The 27792-nt window shown below is 40.3% G+C and overlaps 1 protein-coding gene across 16 annotated transcripts in view; it reads right to left on the bottom strand.

Annotated features, from left to right (window-relative positions):
* CELF4 (CUGBP Elav-like family member 4) overlaps positions 1–27792 on the bottom strand; it is a 1553364-nt gene that overhangs the window by 1236722 nt on the left and 288850 nt on the right. For all 16 annotated transcript variants that reach the window (XM_075327636.1, XM_075327668.1, XM_075327591.1 and 13 more), the window contains exon 2: positions 13415–13497. In XM_075327636.1, coding sequence (XP_075183751.1) covers positions 13415–13497 — 83 coding nt within the window. The remainder of the gene's footprint in view (positions 1–13414; positions 13498–27792) is intronic.

The raw sequence follows: 27792 nt of genomic DNA, 5'->3' as shown, positions 1-27792 counted from the left end.
GTTATGTCATCAATAAACACAAGTGACCCAGTGCCATTGAAAGCCATGCATGCCCATGCCATCACGTTGCCTCCACCATGTTTTACAGAGGATGTGGTATGCCTTGGATCATGTGCCGTTCCCTTTCTTCTCCAAACTTTTTTCTTCCCATCATTCTGGTACAGGTTGATCTTTGTCTCATCTGTCCATAGAATACTTTTCCAGAACTGAGCTGGCTTCATGAGGTGTTTTTCAGCAAATGTAACTCTGGCCTGTCTATTTTTGGAATTGATGAATGGTTTGCATCTAGATGTGAACCCTTTGTATTTACTTTCATGGAGTCTTCTCTTTGCTGTTGACTTAGAGACAGATACACCTACTTCACTGAGAGTGTTCTGGACTTCAGTTGATGTTGTGAACGGGTTCTTCTTCACCAAAGAAAGTATGCGGCGATCATCCACCACTGTTGTCATCCGTGGACGCCCAGGCCTTTTTGAGTTCCCAAGCTCACCAGTCAATTCCTTTTTTCTCAGAATGTACACGACTGTTGATTTTGCTACTCCAAGCATGTCTGCTATCTCTCTGATGGATTTTTTCTTTTTTTTCAGCCTCAGGATGTTCTGCTTCACCTTAATTGAGAGTTCCTTAGACCGCATGTTGTCTGGTCACAGCAACAGCTTCCAAATGTAAAACCACACACCTGTAATCAACCCCAGACCTTTTAACTTCTTCATTGATTACAGGTTAACGAGGGAGACGCCTTCAGAGTTAATTGCAGCCCTTAGAGTCCCTTGTCCAATTACTTTTGGTCCCTTGAAAAAGAGGAGGCTATGCATTACAGAGCTATGATTCCTAAACCCTTTCTCCGATTAGGATGTGAAAACTCTCATATTGCAGCTGGGAGTGTGCACTTTCAGCCCATATTATATATATAATTGTATTTCTGAACATGTTTTTGTAAACAGCTAAAATAACAAAACTTGTGTCACTGTCCAAATATTTCTGGCCCTGACTGTATATATATATATATATATATATATATATATATATATATATACGCGTGTATATATATTGTGTGTATATATGTGTATATATATATATATATGCATGTATATATACTGTACACATGTGTTTATATATATATACACTGGATATATATACTTCATATAGTGAAACACTTTGCCAATCAATTCATTAGGGGATTCTTCTTAAAATAAAACAAAAAGAGTATAAATATTAGTGTGTATACATTGTATATATATATATATATGTATATATATATATATATGTATATATATATATATATATATATATATATATATATATAAATACATGTGTACAGTATATATATATATATATATATATATATATATATATATATAATATATATACGCGCGCATATTTATACTCTTTTTGTTTTATTTTAAGAAGAATCCCCTAATGAATTGATTGGCAAAGTGTTTCATTGACAAAAAGGTATGTAAATCAGCTCTTTCGCAAAATAAAGGTAGCTGACTCTCCAGTGCCACTTATTTTGGGGGGTCACACTGCAAGTGAATGTATAACTCCTTGGACATCCTTACAACAAGAGGTGAGTGGACCTGTAGAAGTTATTTTCTGCATGCAATAAAGCTTGTTGCTTGGCTTTGAACAAACTTTGAGCCTTTCAACAAACTTTATTAACTCAGACACAGACTTTTTTTTTAAAAAAAAAAAGTCTGTGTTCGAGGTCGAGCCCTGGACACAAGATGTCTGGTACGAACCCCAAACATTACAGTTTAGATTCGCTACTTACAACATAATCAACGATGTAGATGAAACAAGCGCCTTCTATACAGGTGGCACACTACTCTGATTAAATTGAACACCTACATATTCTGATGGATGGACATTCAAAGTGAAGGAGCGTCCACATACACAAAAAACTTAGATACAAGTCAGACACAACATGGACGCAAGATAAATGCTGCATCTGTATAAGCCAAAGCACAGTTTCCACCAAAAGAAAAGAGCTTTTTATGTCCTTAAACATGTGGCAAGGCTTGATAATAGATTACATATAGTCTTATAGGTAGTTACTAGGGATGATCGAATACCACAAATATTCGACAATATTCGGCTTCTCAAATATCTGACAAATAGTTTGCCACTATGCGAATATTCGATGCGCATTGTAAGTCTATGGGAAGCCCCAATAGTTGCTATTCGGCAACTATTCGGGTTTCCCATAGATTTACGTTGCGCATCGAATATTTGCAAATCGTGGAATAGTGGTGACCTATTTGGCGAATATGGGCATTGCCAAATATTTGCGGTATTCGACCATCCCTAGTGGTTACCTTTAATAGCTATCACGCGTGTCAAGAAATTTAGTCTTGAAAATAAGCACAATGTATATGTCATGCTACAACATGTTTTATAATACATAAAAAGATTAATATCAGGCTTAAGTTGGGGAAAATAATTATTAATGATGTCATATTAAATCATAAAGATTGCTGCTATTAATTATTATTGTATTGAAATGGGTGACGGTATATCGATGACATATTTGAATGGAGTCATAAGAAATTGGAGACACTGAGTTACGAAACCATCCTAAAGCATGGAAATAAGAAGTATTTCTTAATTTTAATCTAAGGGTTGATTCACAAGACCATAAAACCAGTTTGTTTTATAATGCATATAGCCTGCTATAATCCCATATGTTATTCTTATATAGATGATTTATATTAGGGAATTAAAAATTGTGGCATGTGTATAATGGACGGGTTACATCCTAAAAGCATAAGATTATACTCTATGACCCACAGGGACGCTATGTGATGTGCCGGCTTTGTTCATGTAATAATGTGTTTATTAGCCCTAAGCAAGGCTCATATGGTTTCTATGCACATTTATGGTACATAATAAAAAAACAGACAAAGGAAATATATGGAAATCAATACCTAAACAGGCCATTATGATTATATTACTTTATTTGCTCTCAAGTAAAATTTCACCAATAAAACAGCAACATCGTCATGACGGAGAGTTGGACCCCAATATGTAGTGGATATGATGAACATCCCCCCAGGAGACGACATCCATTCCAATCCTGACAGCTGTTGCTGCCATACACTACAAGAATCTGAAGAATAAAAATGGCCTGTGGGCGCAATGAATTGGAAAAGAAGTAAATACTTTTTGATTTAAGAGAAAATTAAAAATGTAATAACTTAGCTCCAGGTGCTTTCAATAAAGCATTTTGCTTCCTTTATGCCAAATGGGTCTCTATGCATTGACACTGTGAGGTCTAGATGTCCCCTCTGGCTCTCATAGATTCTTAATTTCCTCCATTCTTCAATAATACTTTAGCACAAGGGTGAGAGTAAGGATGTACTGAATATGTTTGCAAGCAAGTTCACTATCTTCACATGTTTCATAGACTCGTAAGACAGTATTGTTATCTTTACACAGTTGTAGTCACTCCATTATACAGCCTAATGGGGTTTTTGCCCAGTCACATGATCTATTTTTTCTCTTCCACTGATGTACCATATATTGATCCTAAGGTTAGATTTTTGCACTTTATTCCCCCAACAGCAATGACTAGAAATACAAGTGGCTGCATTGAGCATGTACCGGCGCATGTGCCGAAAAAAAATCATCTCTCAAGCTGTGTTGCATGTAACACTACAGGGAAGCATTAAACATTAGTAAGAGGGATTCCTGGTATTTTTAATACTTGACAATGTAGTTTTCATCATTAAGTTGACACTAATGTTGAGTCCACGAACCAGGAACCAATAAGTGGAATCCATAGCAGCTCTACAGAATGGGGATGAAGATGAAGAATGAGCAATATTGTTACAAATGTTGATAATTTTTTTTATTTTTGAGCCTAACAAACCCCCTTTAAGATCATTTAGTATATATATATAGTAAGAATCAAAGAATAGGCGAAAATCTAGAAGATCTTCATTCACGCCATACCGGAATCAATGATAAATGCAAAATGACAAACTTGGTTTTGATACGTTTTAAAATCCTGTTCTACGACATACGTATTGTTGAATTTCTGTGTCTCTTCATGTGCTAGAGTCGGATTTGCATACACTTGTTTATCAAATTAGGAGAAATAGCTTCAAAGGGAACCAGTCACCAGTTTTTTGGCCTATGAAGAAATTCCACAACCTGTAGCGGTTTCTTTGCGGGATTCCACAAACGTGTCTATCAGAGCCTGACTCTCTCTGTATATCTCTAAAAATATAATTTGATATGCTCCCGTGCAATATATACTGTAACTTAAGGTGGTCTAGCCCAATGGGCATCCTCACTGCAACGTTTATCCATCCTCTCTGTTCCTAATCGCGTCCTCCTGCTTTTGTTAATGTGGGTGATGCATTCTTCATCATCTATATTGAACAGAAATCTCTTATTAGGTATTCAGCACCCAATTGGATAGCAGGATAAGGTAGAAAAGAAGGTTCTGATTCAAGTGATGTGTCACTTACTGAGCTGCTTGCTGTAGTTTTGATAAAATCACTGTCTATTCAGCAGAAGATTATCACTAGAGGAATAGTAACCCTGCTATACATCTGTCCCAGGCTTTGTTTCCCTCACCCCTGTCCATTAAACTTTATTGTGCTTCATGTCAGGGTTTTGCAGGTGGCCAGGTGTGGTCTAATATGAGCATCTGCCTGGGTCTATAAAATGCTCACCAGAGCACACACCTGTATCTTGATATTTCGACTTTTTTGTTCTTGAGTCCTCTCTATCTGCAGCCTGCATTATCTTTTCTACATTTTTCCTGTCCTCCAGTGGCCTCCAGTATCTCTACTAACTGCTTTATGGTCTGCAGCTTCCAGTTCCTCTGCTTCCTATTTCCTGATCTCCTGTCTATGTGTGGCTTCCATTACCTCTGCTACCTGGTTTCCATTCTTATCTGCCTGCAGATTCCAGTTCCTCTTCTTCCTGTTTCCTGATCTCCTATTTACCTATAGCTTCCAGTACCTCTTTTACTTAATTTCCGGTCTATCTGCCTGCAGCTTCCAATTCCTCTGCTTCCTGTTTCCTGATCTCCTGTCTACCAGTGAGTACCTCTGCTACCTGCTTTCTGATATATCTGCCTGCAGCTTCCGGTTCCTCTGCTTCCTAATCTCCTGTCTACTTGTGGCTTCAAGTACCTCTGCTACCTGCTTTCCAGTCTATCTGCCTACAGATTCCAGTTCCTCTACTTTTAGTTTCCTGATCTCTTATCTGCCTGTGGCCTCCAGTACCTCAGCTACCTGCTTTCCAGTTTATCTGCCTCCAGCTTCCAGTTTCTCTGCTTCCTGTTTCCTGGTCTCCTATCTGCTTATGGCCTCCATTTCCTCATCTATCTGCTTTCTGGTCTCCCTGCAGCTTTCAGTTCCTATGCTTTCTGTTTCCAGATCTCCTGTCTACCTGTGGCCTCCAGTACCTCAGCTACCTGCTTTCTGGTCTATCTGCCTCCAGCTTCCAGTTTCTCTGCTTCCTGTTTCCTGGTCTCCTGTCTGCTTATGGCCTCCAGCTTTCAGTTCCTATGCTTTCTGTTTCTTGACTTCCTGCCTACCTGTGGCCTCCAGTACCTCAGCTACCTGCTTTCCAGTCTATCTGCCTACAGCTTCCAGTTTCTGTGCTTCCTGTTTCCTGATCTGTCTACCTGTGGCTTCCAATACCTCTGCTACCTGCTTTATGGTCTATCTGCCTGCAGATTCTAGTTCCTCTGCTTCTTGTTTCCTGTCTGCCTGCGGCCTCCAATACCTCTGTCACCTGCTTCTTGGTGTCCTGCCTGCCTACATTCTCCAGTTCCTCTGCTACCTGCTTCCATGCTCACCTGCCTGCTGCACTGACTCTCGTGACCTGCGTGTCCACCCAAATCTTGGACTTGAAGAATCCACCTCATTAGGTAAGCCTTACAAAACTGCTGCTGGAAAGTGTTTTATATTCATATTTCTTGAATAAGACCATCCCCACCACAGAAATCAGTTGTTTGGGTGGGGTTATACAGAGTTCAGCATTTAAGGCACCGCTAGATATGCAACAGCTAAAGCTGTGATTGCAGTACAATTGCAGCAAGCAGCTCAATAAGTGACACATTGCTGGAATCCGGGTCTCTGTCTCTACATTATGCTGCTTTCAGATGGGGTAGCAAAATCCTGGTGACAGATTCCCTTTAAATGTATTTTAAGCATTGTTTTCATTGTATCACAAATTGACTCATAATGAAACAGGCTTTAAATATTTAACCATGTGCTTTAGCTAATCCTATCAGAAAGTGTATAATCTGCGGGAGGGCGAGTCGCCGGAGCACTCTGCTGACAAGGAAATATCTTCTTTTTTTTTCCTTTTGTGTACAGTTTCCAAGCAGCGGAGGCAGGTGAGGTAAGCCTATTTTCCTGTAATGGTTTTATTTATAACCATCGGCTCTTACGTTGTGCGCTCTTCAAAACCACCTTGTGTGAATAATTGTGATCGCTTCTACATCAAACCTTTCCCTTAATGTTCCACCTTCTACACAAGATGTGAGTCCCGAGAAATGAAACTGGGTCTGCCACGCTGATTTGAAATAGAATTTCTTATTATTACTAATGTTATTTTTCTCTCTCTGAGGATTCTCCTGAATTCCTACAGGTGCACGCAATTAAATACTATTCATCTAAGTAACTCTACGATCCGAAAATTTCAAAGAAGACGTGTCTGGGGGATGGGAAGGGAAGATTTATTTTTTTTTATGCTTGGCAATCTTGTGTGATTTACGGCTTTGCTGAATTAAATCATTACACTAAATTATGACTGGGAGAATGAGTAGGCAAGAAGGGCGGTGGCATCCAACTAGGTAATTTATTAATTTATTATTAATATTGGCAGATCAGATACCGCAGAGCTGAGATTATTGTGTCAGATGTAGCAAAGATTAGCGTCTGGCACATATTATCATCATATTATATTATTTTACCTTTGGCTAGTCTACCAAATTATCTCTAATCGGGTAATATCTGGATCGGGTCCGCTACATTTCAAGTCAAAAGTTGTTGACTAGTGATGAGCGAGTATGCTTGTTACTACTCGGTACTTGCACGAGTATCACTGTACTCGGGCTACTCGGCGGGTACCGAGTAATTTTGCAATACTCGTGCTTTACTCGTGGTCTTCATTTCTGCATGTTGGCGCTCTTTTGAGAGCCAGCCCTCATGCAGGGATTGGCTGGCAGACCACTGCAATGCCACAGCCCTGTTAGTTGTGGAATTGCAGTGATTGGCCGGCCTGCACAGCGTCACCGAGCCTTTATACCGGCCGGCGCGCTGTGCTCTGTACACAGCCATCTCATATTCCCTGCTTTCCACGCCCACAGGTGCCTATGATTGGTTGCAGTGAGACACGCCCCCACGCTGAGTGACAGGTGTCACACTGCACCCAATCACAGCAGCCGGTGGGCGGGTCTATACTGTGCAGTAAAATAAATAAATAAATAATTAAAAAAACCGGCGTGCGGTCCCCCCCAATTTTAATACCAGCCAGATAAAGCCATACAGCTGAAGGCTGGTATTCTCAGGATGGGGAGCTCCACGTTATGGGGAGCCCCCCACCCTAACAATATCAGTCAGCAGCTGCCCAGAATTGCCGCATACATTATATGCGACAGTTCTGGGGCTGTACCCGGCTCTTCCCGATTTACCCTAGTGCGTTGGCAAATCGGGGTAATAAGGAGTTAATGGCAGCCCATAGCTGCCACTAAATCCTAGATTAATCATGTCAGGCGTCTCCCCGAGATTCCTTCCATGATTAATCTGTAAATTACAGTTAAAAAACACACACACCCGAAAAATCCTTTATTAGAAATAAAAAACACTAACAAAGTCCCTCATTACCAATTTATTAACCCCGACAAACCCTCCATGTCCGGCGTACTCCACGGACTCCGGCGTAGCGTCCAGCTCTGCTGCATGGAAGTGACAGGAGCTGCAGAAGACACCGCCGCTCCGGTCACCTCCACGCAGCTAATGAAGGGAATAGCGCGATCAGCTGCTGTCAGTCAGGTAACTCCCGGCCACCGCTGGATCCAGCGGTTGCCCCGATTAACCTCAGTGACAGCAGCTGATCGCTATACTCACCTCAGTTGGTGCATGGAGCTGACTGGAGCGGCGGTGAGTAGCGCGATCAGCTGAGCTGTCACTGAGGTTACCCGCGGCCACCGCTGCATCCACCGCTGGATCCAGGTAACCTCAGTGACAGCTCAGCTGATCGCTATACTCATCTCATTAGCTGCGTGGAGGTGACCGGAGCGGCGGTGTATTCTGCAGCTCCTGTCACTTCCATGCAGCAGAGCTGGACGCGACGCTGGAGGACTGTGGAGTACGCAGGACATGGAGGGTTTGTCGGGGTTAATAAATTGGTAATGAGGGACTTTGTTAGTGTTTTTTATTTCTAATAAAGGATTTTTCGTGTGTGTGTGTTTTTTAACTGTAATTTACAGATTAATCATGGAAGGAATCTCGGGGAGACGCCTGACATGATTAATCTAGGATTTAGTGGCAGCTATGGGCTGCCATTAACTCCTTATTACCCCGATTTGCCAACGCACCAGGGTAAATCGGGAAGAGCCGGGTACAGCCCCAGAACTGTCGCATCTAATGTATGCGGCAATTCTGGGCGGCTGCTGACTGATATTGTTAGGGTGGGGGGCTCCCCATAACGTGGAGCTCCCCATCCTGAGAATACCAACCTTCAGCCGTATGGCTTTATCTGGCTGGTATTAAAATTGGGGGGACCGCACGCCGTTTTTTTTAATTATTTAATTATTTATTTCACTGCACAGTATACACACACCGGCTGCTGTGATTGGGTGCAGTGAGACAGCTGTCACTCAGTGTGGGAGCGTGTCTCACTGCAACCAATCATAGGCGCCGAAAAGCAGGAAAGCAGGGAATAGGAGATTGATTAATGAGCGGCCGGCTTTTTCAAAAGAGGAAAAGCCACCGGAGTTTGAACAGCTGTGCAGCGCCGCGGCAGTGATCGGGGAACGGTAAGTAAGAGAGAGGGGGGGGAACTGACCGACAGACTGTGAGAGGGGGACAGACAAGACAGAGAGAGACAGACCGACGGACTGAGGGAGATAGAATAAAAAAAAAAAAATGACCGACATCGCTAGTAAAAAGCACAAAAAGTGCGTTTTGGACATCGGAGTGCCACACAAGGTTTTCATGTAAAATCTTTCATGTAATAATCTCAAAAAGTAACATACACCAGCTCTATCTCACTATTGGGTATGTGCCCTTAACATTTCCGCCATGAAAATTCATTTTGGTGTCATTTTGGAAGGTTTTCTGGTGAGTCCGTAAAAATGGCGTAAAACTTGGACAAAATTGTTCACAGCTGTGACTTTTGAGTGATAAATGCTTCAAGGGGTCTTCCCCATGCTGATGCCATGTCATTTGAGCACTCTTCTGAGACTTTTGTGACATTTTTAGTGTTTCTACATGCTGCCGGGGGGTCATTTCACAAAAATACTCGGGTCTCCCATAGGATAACATTGGGCTCGGTGCTCGGGCCGAGTACACGAGTATCTTGGGATGCTCGGCCCGAGCCTCGAGCACCCGAGCTTTTTAGTACTCGCTCATCACTATTGTTGACTAGTGATAAGTGAGCACTAACGTGATGAGCAGGCACTACCATGTTCCGGTTCTCGGTACTCATAACTGGTGATGAGTGGGCACTACCATACTCGGGTGCTCGGTACTCGTAATTAGTGATGAGCGAGCACTGCCATGCTCGGGTGTTCAGTACTCGTAACTAGTGATGAGTGAGCACTACCATGCTCAGATGCTCGGTACTCGTAACTAGTGGTGAGTGAGCACTACCATGCTCAGGTGCTCAGTACTCGTAACTAGTGATGAGTGAGCACTAGCATGCTCAGATGCTTGGTACTCGTAACTAGTGATGAGTGAGCACTACCATGCTCAGATGCTCGGTACTCGTAACTAGTGATGAGTAAGCACTACCATGCTCAGGTGCTCAGTACTCATAACTAGTGATGAGTGAGCACTACCATGCTCAGATGCTCAGTACTCGTAACTAGTGATGAGCGGGCACTACCATACTTGCGTGTTCAGTACTCGTAACTAGTGATGAATGAGCACTACCATGCTCGAGTGCTCGGTTCTCGTAATTAGTGATGATCAAGCACTACCATGCTTGGTACTAGTAACCACTCAAGTACCCAAGTATAATGGAAGTCAATGTGAAACTCAAGCATTTTTCCGGAAGAGTTCCCCATTGACTTCCATTATACTCTAGTACACAAGTCGCACCCATCCGAGCACCCAGCTACTCATTACGAGTACCAAACACCCGAGCATGGTAGTGCTCGCTCATGACTAGTTACGAGTATTGAGTATAAAACTTCAAGAACAAAAATCTGCATCTCCAAATATAAGTGTGAATAGGTGCTAACTGCTAAAACTTCATGAAACACAAACAAAGAGATACAGAATCACTTTGTAAATGCTAAGACATATGTAAACACAGCACATATGAAGTGTAAACTGCAATATTGTATATAAAATATACTTGGAAAAATGAAGGTCCCTTTCTTGTATGCCCATCACCACTGCAAGGTGACCTTTCTTTGATGTGACCCTATAGTAGTGTCATGTCTCTCCTAGACTACAAGTCTACAATATTGTATATGGGCAGATTGGATCTACCACTAATTAAAAACCACCCTGTGGCTGATGGCGGTTGATGGGTATAAAAGAATTGGCCAATTTTTGCTCAAAGAATCTTCATTTTTCTAAGTATGTATAAATTTCATATATTCTATGTTTGCATATGTCTTGGCGCTTACGGAGTGCTGCTGTATCTTTTTGTGTTTCATAAAAAATTAAGAGAACCATGGTTTTATTTGCTTTATGGGGAGCAAAACCATATAGCCCATATCTAATTTTACACCTGTGGTTCATTCTTTGAGTTGATTGCATTAAATAGAATGAAATTAACCCAAAAAACTAATGAAAAAATAAAACTATGTATGTTTGTAAAAGAGATACTCAAGAAACAACTGAAAAACTGGTTCAAACTTGTTAAAGGTTCCTTGGGGGCGGTTGTTGACTCAGAAATTAAGACAATTAGAAGTCCCGCCCCTGCAGAACCTTACTCAGGCATATCACAGTGTAACAGTTTTTCTGAAGTGCTCCCTTGATATACGTATTATTTTGCTGTATACACTATATATTACTTACTTACATGATGCCTCGAATCATCTATTTCCTGATGCTTGAGTATTGTAGCCAAAATTAAGTAAAAGAACACAAATTCAAGTAACGAAAGAGTCAGCATTTAAGGGGTACTGATTTTTCATTTTATGTCGAAAAAATCCCCCTACATTCGCCACCTCGTTCTTAAAATCATAATCTCCATTGTTTTGTAAGAGACTGTACAAAAAAACTAATCCCTTGGGATCAATAGATGGTATCCGTAGACATAAGTACAACTATATATTTAGCTATGATGGATGAGTTGAACAAGGTTTTATACCAAATACCAAAATTCATATAGTTGTCGAGAGATGTTTTGGGATCTTGGTGGTGTTGAATGTCCCCAATACCTAGATACACTCACTGATATGGATCCAGAGCACTTTGGAAAAGTGATATACAACTGTACAGAGATATGATATGACAACTAGGTCACACCGACCGCAGCAAATGTTTGGATGAGTTGGATGATGTCTCTGTCTAATTGATTCCCTTGGTAATTCAATGCCCCATGGAGAGCTTGGTCAAAGAAACGTTGGTATATTCACATTGCTCAGAGTGCACATATATTCAGCGCTGTGCCAGTCATGTTTTGTAAAATAATCCACAAGCTTCAGAGATTCATGGAAATTTAGCAGAATGTAGGTCACAAAAATAATCGACGATCATATATCATGTGTGTCACCGGTCCACATGTGAGTCAACAAAAAAATGGTTTCAGGTGGAAATGTCCTCAATTTTTGGAGAATATATGGAAAAAAAGTTAAAAAATACAATAATTCTTTAACATGTCACATATGATTGATTAATTAAAAGATGTTGTCAGCTATAAAGACTGACTTAATAGATTTGAAGCAAAATCCATGAAAAAGTTTTGACTACTTCAACAAAGTAATATATACAATATATATGATACAATGACGGTTACAAAGGATTTTAACAAGCAGTCATACCAGTTCAGCAATTTTTAAGAAAAATATGTTCAATGATAATGAGAAGATCTAAAGAATAAAGAGCTCATATTCCCTCTATAGAACCAGGCTTGGACTGGATTATAAAGGGGCCCACCGGAGGATTCTCCGGTTATCCGGTGGGCCCCTTTATAATAGAATGTCATTTTCCCCCCAACATAATCAGTAGTTGGCACAATACACTTGTTTCACTATGTACAGACAAAGGAAGGGTCTCATCATTCATTTTACAAATACCCAGTATATTATTATATAGAAGCATAGGTACATTGTTAATGTAATATTTGCATGTAGTTGATCAGTGGGCTTTCAGAGACATATGTGCTCACTGAAGAAGAAGGTCCTCTTTGTGATTGATATTTACTATAATATATCCTAGAAAATAACATTTAGAATAATGGAGTCCTTTATAGTCTTGACTTTGAATCTTCCAAGATTACGCTATTTCCTAACTCATGCCGTGAGTGACTTGACTTTATCGTATCTCTTCTATTTTCACATTTTTGTCTAATCATTCAAACTAACTCAACTGTATACCTTATTTGATTTTTGCTTTTAGACTTAACCAATAAGTCCAATTATTATCACTCTCAGGAATTCCGGATTTGTCCAAGGGACAGTGGTTAATTTCAGTCAAGCCAAGTCAAGGTTTTGGTGAAAAAACAATGGAGGACACCTAGAAGAAAGCCTTGTCAAGACGGCCAAACCAATGACTAGAAGTCAAAAATTTCCAAATGTGGTATTGAGTATATGTTCCAAAAAGCCAAGGCTATGGTCATTTGTTAGAATGGATCCGTTGACAAAGAAGTTTGGTGGAGAAAAACTAATTTAAAGTGGGTCCAAATTTTTAACATTAAAGCCTATGGACCATGGATCCATTATTTAGCCATCAGTTTTCTTCCATTTGAAACTGATCCAGTAAGCAAAAAAAGGATCCTTTTGAAATGATGGATAATAGATCTTTTTTCCATAGGCTTCAATGTTAAAAAATTGGATCCAGTTGAACTAATTTTATTTATGCCGGACACTAAAATTGTGTCTGCACACATCTTTTATCAATGGATTCTACCGGATCTGTTCTAACAGATTATTACGAGTCATGTCAACGTAGCCTAATTCAATTGCTTCGTACCTGTATCAGAGACCGGATTGACAACAGCAAATCAAAATCAAGAAAAAACACTGTAAAAGTGAAGACTGACTTACCCCGGGCAAGGTCTTCTGTTCATGTAGAGCGCTCTGGGCTTTCAGGGCAGATTCTCTTTCACAGTATGTAAGAAAGGCGCAGCCTGAAAATAAAAAAAAAAAATGGCATTAATAAAATCATCAACTAAATTATGTAAATCATGGTTTTTGGCATATTTTGGTTTCTTTTCTTTATTGATAAATACAGGTTTCAGTATAAGCTGAAAGGTTCTATCACTTTTCATATATTCATATATATGTATATATGTGTAAGGAACCCTATGGGCAGGGTTATCGGTCCTCAGGGGTGGGCTTACAAGGAAACGTCATAATTTGTTGTAAAGCTTGAGACAGAATTACAAAGAATCAAAGAGAATGATGACAGCTCAGATTCTCCTCTTTTCTCCCTGTGTCTGCAAAATAACCTCTGCACATGTCAGGGACATGCTCATTACAGTGTACTGTTAAAGTCAAATTATTTTTATTAATTTGATTTTTTTAAAGGAAATATGTCATGGTTTTTTTTGGTTTTTTTTTGCTACCTTATTGAAGAGCATAGATCCCTGATTTCAATGGTGTGTCACTTACTGAGCTATTTGCTGCAGCTTTAATAAAATCACTGTTTTATCACCTGTAGTCCTAGCAGTTTTCTGAATACTGAGATGAATAACACTGCCCACACAACTGATAGACAGTTTTCTGTGTACAGTGTGCATGGGCAGAAAGCTGCCAATCACTGGTGGGGATTAAGCTAGATAGAGCTCATGACTATAGAGGACAGAGCCTGTCTCTGGAAGAAGCTGAGGAGTTGTGACTGTTGAAGCTGTTGTGTTTAGCTGCATCCTTGTTGTGACTATTTCCCATCTGTCTGGCTTCCTTACCTTGTGTGGTATTCCTTGCAATGGGGAGACTAGTGCTCTCACTAGCCATCTCACTAGCCAGGGTTAGTTTATCACATGATGGTAACGGAGGGAAGGACCCATAGGGACAATAAGGAAAATAGGGAGCATAGGGTACAGACTCAGATGAGATGTAGGAGGCGTTTCCTCCCAATCTCCAGGACCTTCCCTTTATATCACTACCATTGTTACCCGTATATTGCGCTGCATGTTGAGCGATAGTACGCTCTGGCGTCACACCATCATAGGAAATATATTGACATCCTTTATGGGATGGTTTAAGACACTGAAACTTTGTTATTCTTTACCAGAAAATTATTTGTACAGTATTAAGACTTAATTTACCCGAGACTATATTATATACAGCAAATTAAAGTGCCACACTAAAAAAAAAATATCAATATCTGAAATAATTAAAGGAAAAAATAAGATAACTTCCAGAGCCTTCTCCCTGAATGAAACATTATAAAAATGTTATTAACACAATATAAAAAGATAGAACCCAAGCAAGTACTCAGCCACGAGCCGCGAATCTCTTAAATAAGTGTATAAATAAAGAGTAATTGTCTTCCTTCCACAATATCGGGAGATTCCACACAGTTCCACCAGGCACCCTGATGGAGATTATTTCATTATGTTTCACTGGTATAAATATTGTTGCTTAATGGTGTATACAGGGAGATACATCAAATCTGTAATTAAAGTATATTGCCAGCAGAGAAGCATTACAAGACTTCCCTTAAACTATTCCTTGTGTTATATGGACTTGTAACTTTGGAAAACCATTAAAATATTAACATTGACTAAAACTCTTGTAAAGTCGTTTTAATGGGCAGGAATTTGTAACATCCAGAAAAGTAAAATTGTAATGGACATCGCAGTTATAAAAAATAAACTAACAACAACCCTAAAAGCCTATTGTAATTCAGAACTCAACCAGAAACAAAAAACAAATGCAAAAGATGGCAATATTTTCCAAGACTTAACCCATTCAACACCCAGCGATTTTTCATTTTTTTTTGTTTTTTCCTCCCCTTCTTCCAAGAGCTATAACTTTTTTAATTTTTGTCAAACAAGCTATATGAGGGCTTATTTTTTGTGAGATGAGTTGTACTTTTGAATGACACCATATGGGAAAAATATTTCAAGTGCAGTGAAATTGCAAAAAAAATGTGTAATTGCACGATTTTTTTTTTTTTTATTATTTACTGTGTCCATTATTTTCAAAAACTGAGCTAGCGTTATGATTCCTCAGGTTGGTACGAGTTTGTAGATAACAAATATGTATAGTTGTACATTTATGTAAGTGGTCAAAAAAAAATCAGAAGTTTGTAAAAAAAAAAATAATTGCGCTTTTGCCGCCATTTTTTGAGAGCCGCAGTGCTCTCATTATTCAGGATCTAGTGATGGCTTATTTTTCAAGTCTTGAGCTGACATTTTTACTTATAACATTTTATCCTGTATTTTTTGGATATCTTCATATAATTATGTCCATATCATATGTGGATGCCTTGGTTTGAACACCTGTTATTGCATTTTAATGCAATAATGCGGTGATAAAAAAAATCTAATTCTGGAGTTAGGAATTGTTTTCTCGCTATGTCGTGTTCTTATCAGATAAATAGATTTTATTTTTTGATAGATCGGGCATTTCAGAATGTGGTGATACCAAATATGTGTATTTTTTTTTTTTATTATTATTATTATTATTATTATTATTATTATTGTTTTATTTCAAATGGGGCAAAAGAGGGGTGATTTGAACATTTAGGGAGGTCATATTTTTTAAAAACTATTTTTTACATTTTTTATTGATTTTACTAGTTCCCCTAACGTGACTTTATGGATACTCTGTCCGATTGCTTCTCCTGACCAGAAGGATTCTTTAGATGCTTTATCATCACTCTGATAAGGAGAAATACTGTGTTACTGTGCTAGCACTCACAGAAAACACGTCATGGTATCTATAGGGGTCATCAAGTGACTCTATGCTGCAGTGGCAACCCATTGGCGCTTCATTATCGCAATGGTGGCAGTGAAAAGTGCGATCTCGGCCAGAATGCTTTAGGTCTCGCTGTCAGAAATTGTAAGCTCAATCTAAGGAGTTAACAGGCATGGGTGGATCAGAGATCCACCCTTATCTGTTAGTTGAACATGTCTGCTGATCAAATAATTTTTTGGTGCATATTTTTGACATGCATTCTTGAACAGAAATCAATGGCTGGAAGGGCTAAAAAACGCAGAAAACAACACACCAACAATTGACATGCTTCTTTTTTCTGCACCTAAAACTGAAAGGAAAAAAAGAAGCAACGTGTGCGCCGGATGTGCCTCACTAACGACGTGACCCCGACAATATATCGGTAGCAATGTCGCAGCGTGTAAATCACCCTTTAGAGAAACCATCTTGTCTCATCACTTAATGATGTCATAGGTCTTAGCTATCACGGATAAGCGGGGACGATTCACATTTATATAAACACCCCTGTGGCTCTTATTGGTGCATAGTTCAGAGGGACAAGGCCTTTGTCCCTGACCTTATAGAAATATTTGGTTGCTATTTCTTCTATATATAGGCCCACCCCCCCAACTGCTCCGCCCTAGGTCATGGCCAAGGTTGGCCTTATGGGATATCGTAACTGTCTCTGGACAATCAGTGGGGAGGGGGTATATACAGAGCTGACAGTGCTAAGACAGAAGGAAAGCTTTATTCCACTCTTCATCCACCATTACATCAGATATCCAGCTCAACATGAAAAATTTGGTGAAACTTCCTTGGGAATTTGCAGTGAACAACACAGACTATTGAATAATCATACCATTAACTACAGCAACTCTATTCAAGGCTACTTTTTGCTTATTTCACAAGGAAGAACGTTGAATTCAGTGTTTAAATATATCTTACAAAACCAAAAATGTGATATCACCCCGAAGAACATAATAGACGTTCATAGGAGAGTCCAGAAATGGTTTGTCGTAATTATATTTAATGAAGACCCATCATTAACACCACCAGGCGACCACATAAGAGTAACGTTCTATTAGTAGATTTCGAGGATGGGATACAGTATTGGATTTTTGCTTGTACAGCCATGACGGATTGCCTAATTTCTCTACTCTCACCAGGTGCGGCAGTGGCAGGTTAAACTCGATTAACCTGCTTAAACTGCAGAGAGTGTGACTCTTAGTAAAGTGCCCCACTGGGTGATAAATCGATGATGGGAGATATGGATAGAAACAGTGCAATCTCTTCTTTCTTATATACCTTGAACTGCTTTAAGAACGCTTACAAGATCAAAAGGAAATATACTGGATAGATGCAAGTCAGCAGTTATCAGTCGTTATTGAGAGTGGTCCAAACCCTGACATGGTGTCAGCATTAAACTATTTTTTATTCATTCCGCCTTTTAGTAAGATTTTTTTTCCTATAAATAAGTACTACTGACATAAGACAAGCAAAGAGTCCAACCACTTGGATGTAACTGGAGTCCACACTGACTCAAAGGCACTGCAACTGTGTCGCACTGACCATTACACATACAGGTAAGGACCATATAGAAACATGTCTATCATAAGTGGGTGTTTAAAGCGTTTGTCCACTACTTTTGATGGCCTATCCAAAGGATAGGTTATCAATGTCTGATCGGCCAGGGTCCAACAGCCGGCAACGCCGCCCATCAGCTGTCCTCGGACAGTTGTCCGGAAATGCTTAGTTCTTGACCTGCCCCGTCAACTAATAGCGGCTGTGGCCGGGTACTGCACATCCGCCTCCTATTCAGATCAATAGGAGGCAAATGGGCAGTACACAGCTGCGGCCGCTATTAGTTGACGGGGTAGATCAAAAACTGAGTATTTCCAGCTGCCTGTCGCCGGTACCAAGAACTGCTGATATGCGGGAGTGCAGGGTGTCAGGCTCCAGCTGATCACACATTGATAACCTATGCTAAAGATAGGCCATCATTGTAAAAATAGTGGATAGCCTCTTTTAGCTTAGACTTCTAGAAAATTTAAAATCAGACGCTATTGAGAATTCCATCACAGGTCTTAAAAAGTCAATTCTGAAGACATGCTGTATGTGAGCAGAAGACCTTGAATGTATTGCAAGATTTAAAATTTTAAATTTACAAATAAATGTATCATTATTTAGCTCAGGTATTACTAATAGTTGATTAATGTAATTATTTCTCCTTACTAAGCATTGAAGTTGTTATTATCCAATTAAAGAAATGATCGTATTGATCAGTGGAGAATTAGGGGTACTTTGCATGTTGCGACATCGCTAGCATCGGCTAGCGATGCCGAGAGCGATAGTCCCCCCCCTCGTCGCACATGCGATATCTTGTGATAACTGCCGTAGCGAACATTATCGCTACGGCAGCTTCACATGCACTTACCTGCCCTGCGACGTCGCTCTGGCCGGCGACCCGCCCCCTTAGGAAGCACAGCGACGTCACGCGGCAGGCGGCCAATAGAAGCGGAGGGGTGGAGATGAGCGGGACGTGGATACCCCGCCCATCTCCTTCCTTCCGCATAGAAGGACGCAGGTAAGGAGATGTTCCTCGCTCCTGCAGCTTCACACACAGCGATGTGTGCTGCCGCAGGAACGAGGAACATCATATCTCCTATTGGTGCGACATTATGAAAATGACTGACGCTACACAGATCACTGATTTTCGACGCTTTTGCAATCGTTTATCGGCGCATTTAGGCTTTACACGTTGCGACGTCGTTACCAGCGCCGGATGTGCGTCACTTTCGATTTGACCCTGACGATATCGCAGTAGCGATTTCGCAACGTGCAAAGTACCCCTAAGAGTCGAATTTCTTGAAATTTTCAGGTCTCTACAAATTCAAACAGTTTGTGATTACAGCAGGTGTTCAATTTTTTTTTTTGTTACACACTACATCTAATCATGCTGTTTATACAATCAGTATACGCTGTTCAAACACTCTAAGTGGTTCGCACAGGGCTGAGCACCGATCGTAACTGAGCATAGCATTGCTCGTGCAGGTTATGTTTGCACATAAAGCTTTCGAACTCCGATCCCAAACTCTGTTTTTTTAAGTTCTTGTTTGGTTCGAAAACAGAAAATCGGTTTTGCTTATCTCTACTGATGACCACTTTCACGGTCATGGCTCACTTCCTATGATTTCCGGCAGAGCACCAGCATTCACAGGAAATAAGCATTAGCATCGGGCAGTGTCAGTTTCAAATTCCCTAAAGTAGACTAGTAAAATCAATACAAAGTGAAAAAAAGTTTTTATAAATATGAAAAAAAAACATAAAATTTGAAATCACCTCCCTTTTGCCCCTTTGAAAATAAAACAATAAAAAAGAAAAAAATACACATATTTGGCATCACTACATTCAGAATTGCCCAATCTATAAAAATATGAAAATAAATTAATCTGATTGGTAAAGGTCGTAACGAGAGAAAAAATACAAAATGCTAGACTTAAGGGTGCTTTACACACTAGCGATTGCTAGCGATGTCGTGCGTAATAGCACCTGCCCCCGTCATGTGTGCAATATGTAGTGATCACTGTCGTAACGAAGATTATCGCTACGGCAGCGTCACATGCACATACCTTGTCAGGGACGTCGCTGTGACCGCTGAAGAATCCCTCCCTCACGGGGGAGGTGTGTTTGGCGTTATAGCGACGTCACTGCAGCGTCACTAAGCGGCCGGCCAATAAAAGCGGAGGGGCGGAGATGAGCAGGACGTAACATCCCGCCCACCTCCTTCCTTCTGCATTGCCGGTGGACGTAGGAAAGGAGATGTTCGTCGTTCCTGCGGTGTCACACATAGCGATGTGTGATGCCGCAGGAACGAGGAACAACATCGCTAGTGCCCAAACAACGATATTTTGGTTTAGAATGACCTCTCCAAAACCAACGATTTTTACCACTTTTGGGATCATTGGAGGTCGCTCGTACGTGTCACACGCTGCGATGTCGCTAACGGTGCCGGATGTGCGTCACAAACACCGTGACCCCGACGATATATTGTTAGCGATGTCGCCGCGTGTAAAGCACCCTTTACTTTTTTTGGTAGCTGCAACATTGCAATAAAATGTAATAAACAGGTGATCAAAACATCATATCTACTCAAAAATGGTATAATTAAAAGCGGCAGCTCAAGGCACAAAAAATATGGCTGAGCCCCAGATCCTGATAAATTTGTGTTATTTTTGTTTCACCACTAAAAAATAAAATTATACATGTTTGGTCTCTATGAACTCGTATTTACATGAGGAATCCTACTGCCAGCTTAATTTTACCATATAGTGAACCAGGTATATAAAAAAATCCAAAAAATAATTGTGGAAATGCACTTTTGTTTTTGAAATTTCACCGTACTTACAATATATTTCCCGTTTTCCAGTACAATATGTGCCACAATGAATGATGTCATTCAAAAGTACAACTTGTCCAACAAAAAACAAGCCCTCATATGGCTATATTGACAGAAAATTAAAAAATTTACGGCTCTTAGGAAAAGGGGAGCAAAAAACGGAAACGGAAAATCGACGGGTGGTGATGGTTAAAATATTAAGTCAGGAATTCCGCCATCAATTGGGTTCATAATAATCCACGTATTGGTCTGTCTATAATAGATATTTTTATATATAAATATTTTTGATCACTGATATTTTTAGAATAATCAATACATTTTCAAAACTTTACATCATGAAAAAAATAAGGTCGTAGCCAAGGATTAGCAATGGAAAGCGGCCAAACGTCCGGTACTTCCTTCTGTGCGTCAGATCTGTTCTCCAATGAAATGATCACTGTGACTCTCATTAAAGTGATTCCAAAAATATATTTATACGGGCAATGGGTTTTATGTACTGTGAAAATAGGAATATTGCTTTCATGAGGAACATTACTGTTCGCTGCAAGTGTTGGTCTACATCCCAATTAGAAAGGGAAATACATTACATGACATGCCAATCTTACAGCTCAGAAAATGATGAGGTTTAAATAAATAAATCATGATTTCACCAGAGTAAATCACTGTTGAAATTTCAACACTCCGCGGCCACATTAGACAATATTAAAAACCATCTCAACTCCAGCTCTGGACCCTTCTCTCCTCATAAAGCATTTTATTGTAATATTTTAATATCCTACCCAGTCTACCACTTAATACACTTTAATTGAATTAACACAATATTTCACTTAACGTGCATTTTATTTGAAATCCCTGTGAATTTTATTAGGAATAATTAATACTTTTGAGTTTCATCTACTTGGAAATCTAATTCTGGAACAAGTAAGAATATATCAGTATTGTACCCCTCGACTTGAGTGCAATAAACACTGCTCAATCCACTGTATGTAAATAATCTCTATTTTTTAGCATTGTTTGCTTAAAGAAGCACTTCTATCAAAGTTTTTATCCTCTTAATATATTGTCATCATCATATAATAAAGCATTGTGTACTTAAAATTGCTCACTTTGCTCTTCTACCCAGTTAATTCTTCTCTTTTCTATTAGAACTATTATAATATTTAGTCAAATTCCACCAATATAATACCATACAGGGGAACCAATATTCCTTCTATATTATGTCTTGTAGCATTAAGGGAATAAAATATACCTTTCAATGTATAATCAGTTAAAATATGCAAGGACATACACCTATACACTGTCACAATTCTCTGTACAGAGCATCTCACAGAACTGGAGATGCTCTGCGGTGCTTACAGATCTGATAATGTGTCTATTTCTTGTGCAGAGCACCTTGCCTTTGATGAACTAGCAGCTTGGTCACTATACTGGAGTCCAGGTTGGTTCTGGGAAGTGCTTGTTACTCAGCTGTTCTTTCTTATAGGTAATTGCTCAGGCTTCTTTACTGAGCATGCTCCTCCAGGACTTTGTCAGTTGTATTCTCTAGCTCTGACTACATCTCTGTTTACCCCTTATGATTATATGTGACCTCCTGTTATGAGACCCCAGCTCTCCTGACTACCCTTCCATTCATGCGACCCCATAAAGTAGTGACAAGCGTTACTCACAGTGCAAGTACAAAAATCATCAATACAAAAATCACAAATACATATAAAATATTTTGTTTAAATCTCACCCAGTCATTAGCCGACACCACTTTCACCATAAGGAATCAGCTTGGAATTGCAGGACAGGTAATAATATGTTACACCTAAACACAGACCCTGCCATTAGGACTATGCCGTCACGTGATTAAAAACAAACTAGCTGAATCATTCTAAGCTCTGTGTAGAAACATGAAGTCATTTTTTCTGCATGAGTCATCACTGCAAAAGACAATAGCGGGGGGGAGGAAACTAAGTCAGGAGATGAAGAGGAGAATGATTCATGCATGGACAAGAGACTTCCTGTTTCGACATAAAGTAAAGAAAAGAGAAGAATTTAGTGGGTAGAAAAGCAAAATGAGCAATTTAAGTGCATAGTGCCTAATGGTATACAGTAATGATCCCAATCTGCTCGAGGATAAAAACTTGGCTGGGAGTGCTTCTATAAATATAAAAACTTAAAATATTAGAAGCCTTTTAGACTTAAGTGAACATAATCATGTTCCTCTTAGGCAATTTTTGTTTATTAATTCGAAAGTATATTTGTGAGGAGCTGGCCATGGATAAAAGACTATTGGACCAATGGACTTACAGAATGCTGGTTATGTCGCTATTGTTGTGTGTGATAAGAGATTTGCTTGCTCTCAGTTTAAGATGCTCTTGACTAAGTATCTCAGGGGCCTCCATTAAGCCATTATTCTCTCTGTAAAAGTGTCAACTCCAGCCTTTTCCATGGACTCTAATTTAAGGCCTACAGTAGGATTAATTGTCCTGCATCTAGTGGGTAATTGTACATCTTTGTTCTTTTCTGCAAGGGGCCGTCCCCAATACACAACTTTTCAAACTAGACTTTTGGGACCTTTTGCATACTTTGAGCTACATGCACAAGATGTTTATGGGAATGGGTGTGAGCACTTCTGCCCATCCATGGGGCTGATCTCAGGAAAGGGAGAGTAATAAGACTCATGTTTGGTCACTGACTTGGTGCTGTGACATGGAGGGGCGAGGCGCTGTTGTTGCGGCCAGGTCCGGTGCCCATGGATGGACTATAGAGATTGAAGCTGGATACATGTGTTATGGTTGCAATATCCATCATCTGGATCTTAAGGACTATTATAGCTGGATACACGCTCTACGGTCGATGGCCCTTTTTTTTCCCTAAAAATCTGCATTTTGGCAAAGCATTTTTTTTTAAATATTTGAGTACAATTAAATTCCACATGAATATATTTGCTCATCTCTTCTTACTGTAATTATGCCAGGTTACAAGTACTATGTTATAGCCTTGACACCTGGCATTTATTAATCAGTCTATACACAGAATTATTTTTTTCCATTTGACCACTAACATACTTAAACATCATAGTACTTATGTCAAAAATATCCTCAGCCTTTATATATACAGATTGTGCACTACTCAAAGGTGTTAGGGGGAATTCACATGTAATCAAGTCACATTTGATTGCTATAAAATTGGGCTTTTTGCTTCTTTTTCTTTCCCAAATTGCAGCCATGCTGTGCTATTTTGCCACAATTTTACTATAATTGGCACAAAGAAACAGAATGGAAAGGCAATGTGTGACTGCTCCCGTAAAGAAGTAGTGGGGGCACGTTTATGGCAAATCTTGTCGATGGGACACAAAATGTATCAAACATTTATAGAATATCGATGAAACCTACATTTGTCTCAAGACAGGGGTCCTGTATAAAGCTATGTGCATACGTACAGTATTTGGTTGCAAACATTTCTGCACCATTTCGGCACCTTGGCAGGAAAAATGCTGTGTTTTTGACAACCAGAGCTTGAATGATCTGAATAATATCACCAGCACCAGTGCAAGGAAGGAAGAGGTATTTAAGCATCAAGAGAATACTGATGATCAGCAGGTCGGTGAAAGGCGAGCTCCGCTGGGTCCAGAAGGGGAAGAGATATAAATACAAAAGGAAAGCTACCTAATACAATGAAAACTAACAGCAGGAACAATAAAAAATCAGGGAGCATTTTGTGCAGCCAAACGCTGTGACCTTCTATGGCCAGAAACCATATGACTGCCTGTCACCCGTGACACATCTGAACAAGCAAGGAAGGAAGGGGCGTTTAAGCCCCAAGAGAGTACTGATGATCAGCAGCTGGGTGAAAGGTGAGCTCTGCTGGATCCAGAAGGGGGAGAGATGAAAATCCAAAAGAAAACTACCTAAGGCTATGTGCGCACTACAAAAAGGATTTTTCTCAAGAAATTTCTCTTGAAATTTCTTGAGGGTGAAAGATTAGCACACCTGAGTTAAAAAAACACAACAATAACGCACCGAAAAACGCATGCATTTTAAACGCGTTTTGGTGCGTTTTTGGTGCGATTTTTTGCAGGTTGGACCCTCCGCTTTTTAATGCTTTAACAGCAATAAATAATATAGATAATAGACAGATATTTGATAGATAGATAGATAGATAGTTAGATAGATAGATAGATAATGAATAGATCGATAGTTAGATAGATAGATAGATGGATGGATGAATGAATAGATGGACTGATAGATAGATGAATAGATAGACAGAGAGATAGATAGACCGATAGATAGATAGATAGATACATAGATAGATAGATGGAGGGATAGATAATCGATAGAGTCCCTGTGAGGACACACTGCAGTTCTCGCGAGCGGTAATGTGTTCACATCACCGACCATGAGAAATGACCTGTAGTTACCCCTGCACCATCGCTCTCTAAACGAGCCTGCATTGAGTATGTGTCAGATGCGGCTGGATGCAAGCGTCATGGTACCTGCGTGGATTATGTCGGAGCTGTGTGTTTGGGTGGGTTAATAAAGTAGTGAAAGAGGGGGATTTTTTGTGTTTTATTTAAAATAAAGGATTTTTTCATTGTGTTTGTGTTTATTCACTTTACTTACAGGTTAACCCTGAAAGCTGTCTCATAGGCGCTGCCGTGATTAAGCTAGGACTTAGCGGCAGCGTATAGCTGCCATTAATTCGTTATTACCCCGATTGCCACCGCATCACGGCAATCAGAAAGAGCAGGTAACACGCTGGGACTGTGTCATAATGGATGCGACATTTTCGGGGCAGCTGTGGGCTGATATTCTTGGCTGCGGGAGGGGGGGCATTAACCATGGCCATCGTCCTCCCCAGCCTGAGAATACCGGGCCGCTACTGTGTGTTTACCTTGGCTGGACGGTAAAAATATGCCGGAACTCTCATTTTTTTTTTCGTTTTTTATTTTTAATATGTATGTTTGATTTCTATGTGTATTATATATGTCTGTGTCTGTGTGTGTCTGTGAACTGTGTGTGTTTACTATCTGCTCAGCTTCCTCTTTTTATCATAATATCATCACTTCCCTGCAAAACGCAGGCCAGTGATGAACATTATGTCCCAAAAAACGTGAAATAACGCGGGAATAACGCAGGAAAACGCAATGAAACGCACATAATTTGCTACCTGCATTATTCCCTGCGCTATTTCATGATTACGTTACAGTCAATGGAGTGAATAACGCAGTTAGCTGCAGGAAAGAAGTGACATGCGCATTCTTTTTCTCCAGAAAATCTACAGAAAGAATTTTCATGAGAAAAAAACGCAGTGTGCGCACAGCTAATTTTTTCTTCCATAGGTTTTGCTGGGGAATGTCTGCAGAAAGGTTAAATAAAAAAATAAAAATAAATCTTTATTTTTATATAGCGCTAACATATTCCGCAGCGCTTTACATACATCAGGAACACTGTCCCAATTGGGGCTCCCAATCTAAATCCACCATCTCTATGTTTTTTGAAATGTGGAAGGAAACCGGAGAACCCGAGGAAACCCACGCAAACATGGGGAGAACATACAAACTCCTTGCAGATGGTGTTCTTGGTGGGATTCGAACCCAGGACCCCAGAGCTGTAAGACTGCAGTGCTAACCACTGAGCCACTGTGCAACTCAAGACATTTCTGCAGCAAATACGCAAAAAAAACACGGGTAAAAACGCAGTGTGCGCACAGGGCCTAATACAATGAATACTGACAGCAGGAACCATGGAAAGTCAAGGAGAATTTTGCACAGCCAAACACTGTAACCTTCTATGGCCAGAAACCACATGACCGTCTGTCACCCATGACACATCTGTAACAAATGCACTAAAAAAAACATAAAAAGAAAACCATGAAAAAAAAACGTTAAAAAAACAAAGCCTAAAGGCCGCTTTACACGCTGCGATATCGTAACTGATATCGCTAGCGTGCGCACCCGCCCCCATCGTTTGTGCGACATGGGCAAATCGCTGCCCGTGGCGCACAAAATCACGCGGACCCGTCACACTACTTACCTGCCTACCGACGTAGCTGTGACCGGCGAACCCCCTCCTTCCTAAGGGGGCGATTCGTTCGGCGTCATAGCGTTGTCACTAAGCGGGCGCCCAATCAAAGCGGAGGGGCGGAGATTAGTGGGACGTAACATGCCGCCCACCTCCTTCCTTCCTCATTGCGGGCGGCTGCAGGTAAGGTGAGGTTCCTCGTTCCTGCGGTGTCACACGTAGCGATGTATGCAGCAGCAACGATAATCGAGATTAAGGGGGCATGTCACCGATTAGCGATTTTGAATGTTTTTGCGACGATTCAAAATTGCTAATAGGTGTCACACGCAACGACATTGCTAATGCGGCCGGATATGCGTCACAAATTCTGTGACCCCAACAAGATCGCTTTAGTGATGTCGTAGCGTGTAAAGCGGCCTTAAGAGTTACAAAAATGGAAGAGATCACTTGCTCAGTTCTATTGGTGACACACAAATTCGAAAGACATTGACATGGGCTATATCCCATGAATGGAAATACCTCAGAAGAACAAAATCAAACTTTATGAAGACTTTAGAAAACTTTTCAAACTTTTTCTAGGTCCAATGTCACAGAAGATGTGTCACAGATGATAAAAAATAGCAATGCAGACAAAAACTCTATACGTTTTGATCTCTCTTTTCCCAAGGAATATTTTTTTCCCCAAGCTGCTGAAACTTGTTCTTCAAAGGCTTCTAAGAGAGTGTAAATGTTGAAATCACTTGCAACAAAAGCGTCCAGCTGACAAATCAAACAGAGAAGCAGAGTTACATTTAATTTCAGTGCTAAATCAGGTCCTGAGCGCTCTCCCAGGAACCACCGAAACTGCTCAGTAGCAGAACCATGACTAGTTGATGCAGTTCTAATTAGACAGATCATGCAGCATTGTTAGAGTGATAAACTAGATGGTGTAAAGCTCCTGTAACAGCAGCCATATATTATCACTTAGCGTGATGGCTCCAGTGACAAGGTTGTGCTATAGATTTCCGGGAACGCCAGCCAGATCTAGGGCTGTGATTTAGGCCTGCGAGGTGGTGCAGCGCGCCGCACGGATGAGACAAACTCTTTTGTCGTAGGCGAGGTGGAAGAGATAAAAACGAAGGCAGTGCTAATGA

This window comes from Anomaloglossus baeobatrachus, chromosome 1 (assembly GCF_048569485.1).
Source record: "Anomaloglossus baeobatrachus isolate aAnoBae1 chromosome 1, aAnoBae1.hap1, whole genome shotgun sequence".
NCBI classification, from domain to species: Eukaryota; Metazoa; Chordata; class Amphibia; order Anura; family Aromobatidae; genus Anomaloglossus; species Anomaloglossus baeobatrachus.
This window is presented reverse-complemented; position numbering and strand designations above follow the sequence as displayed.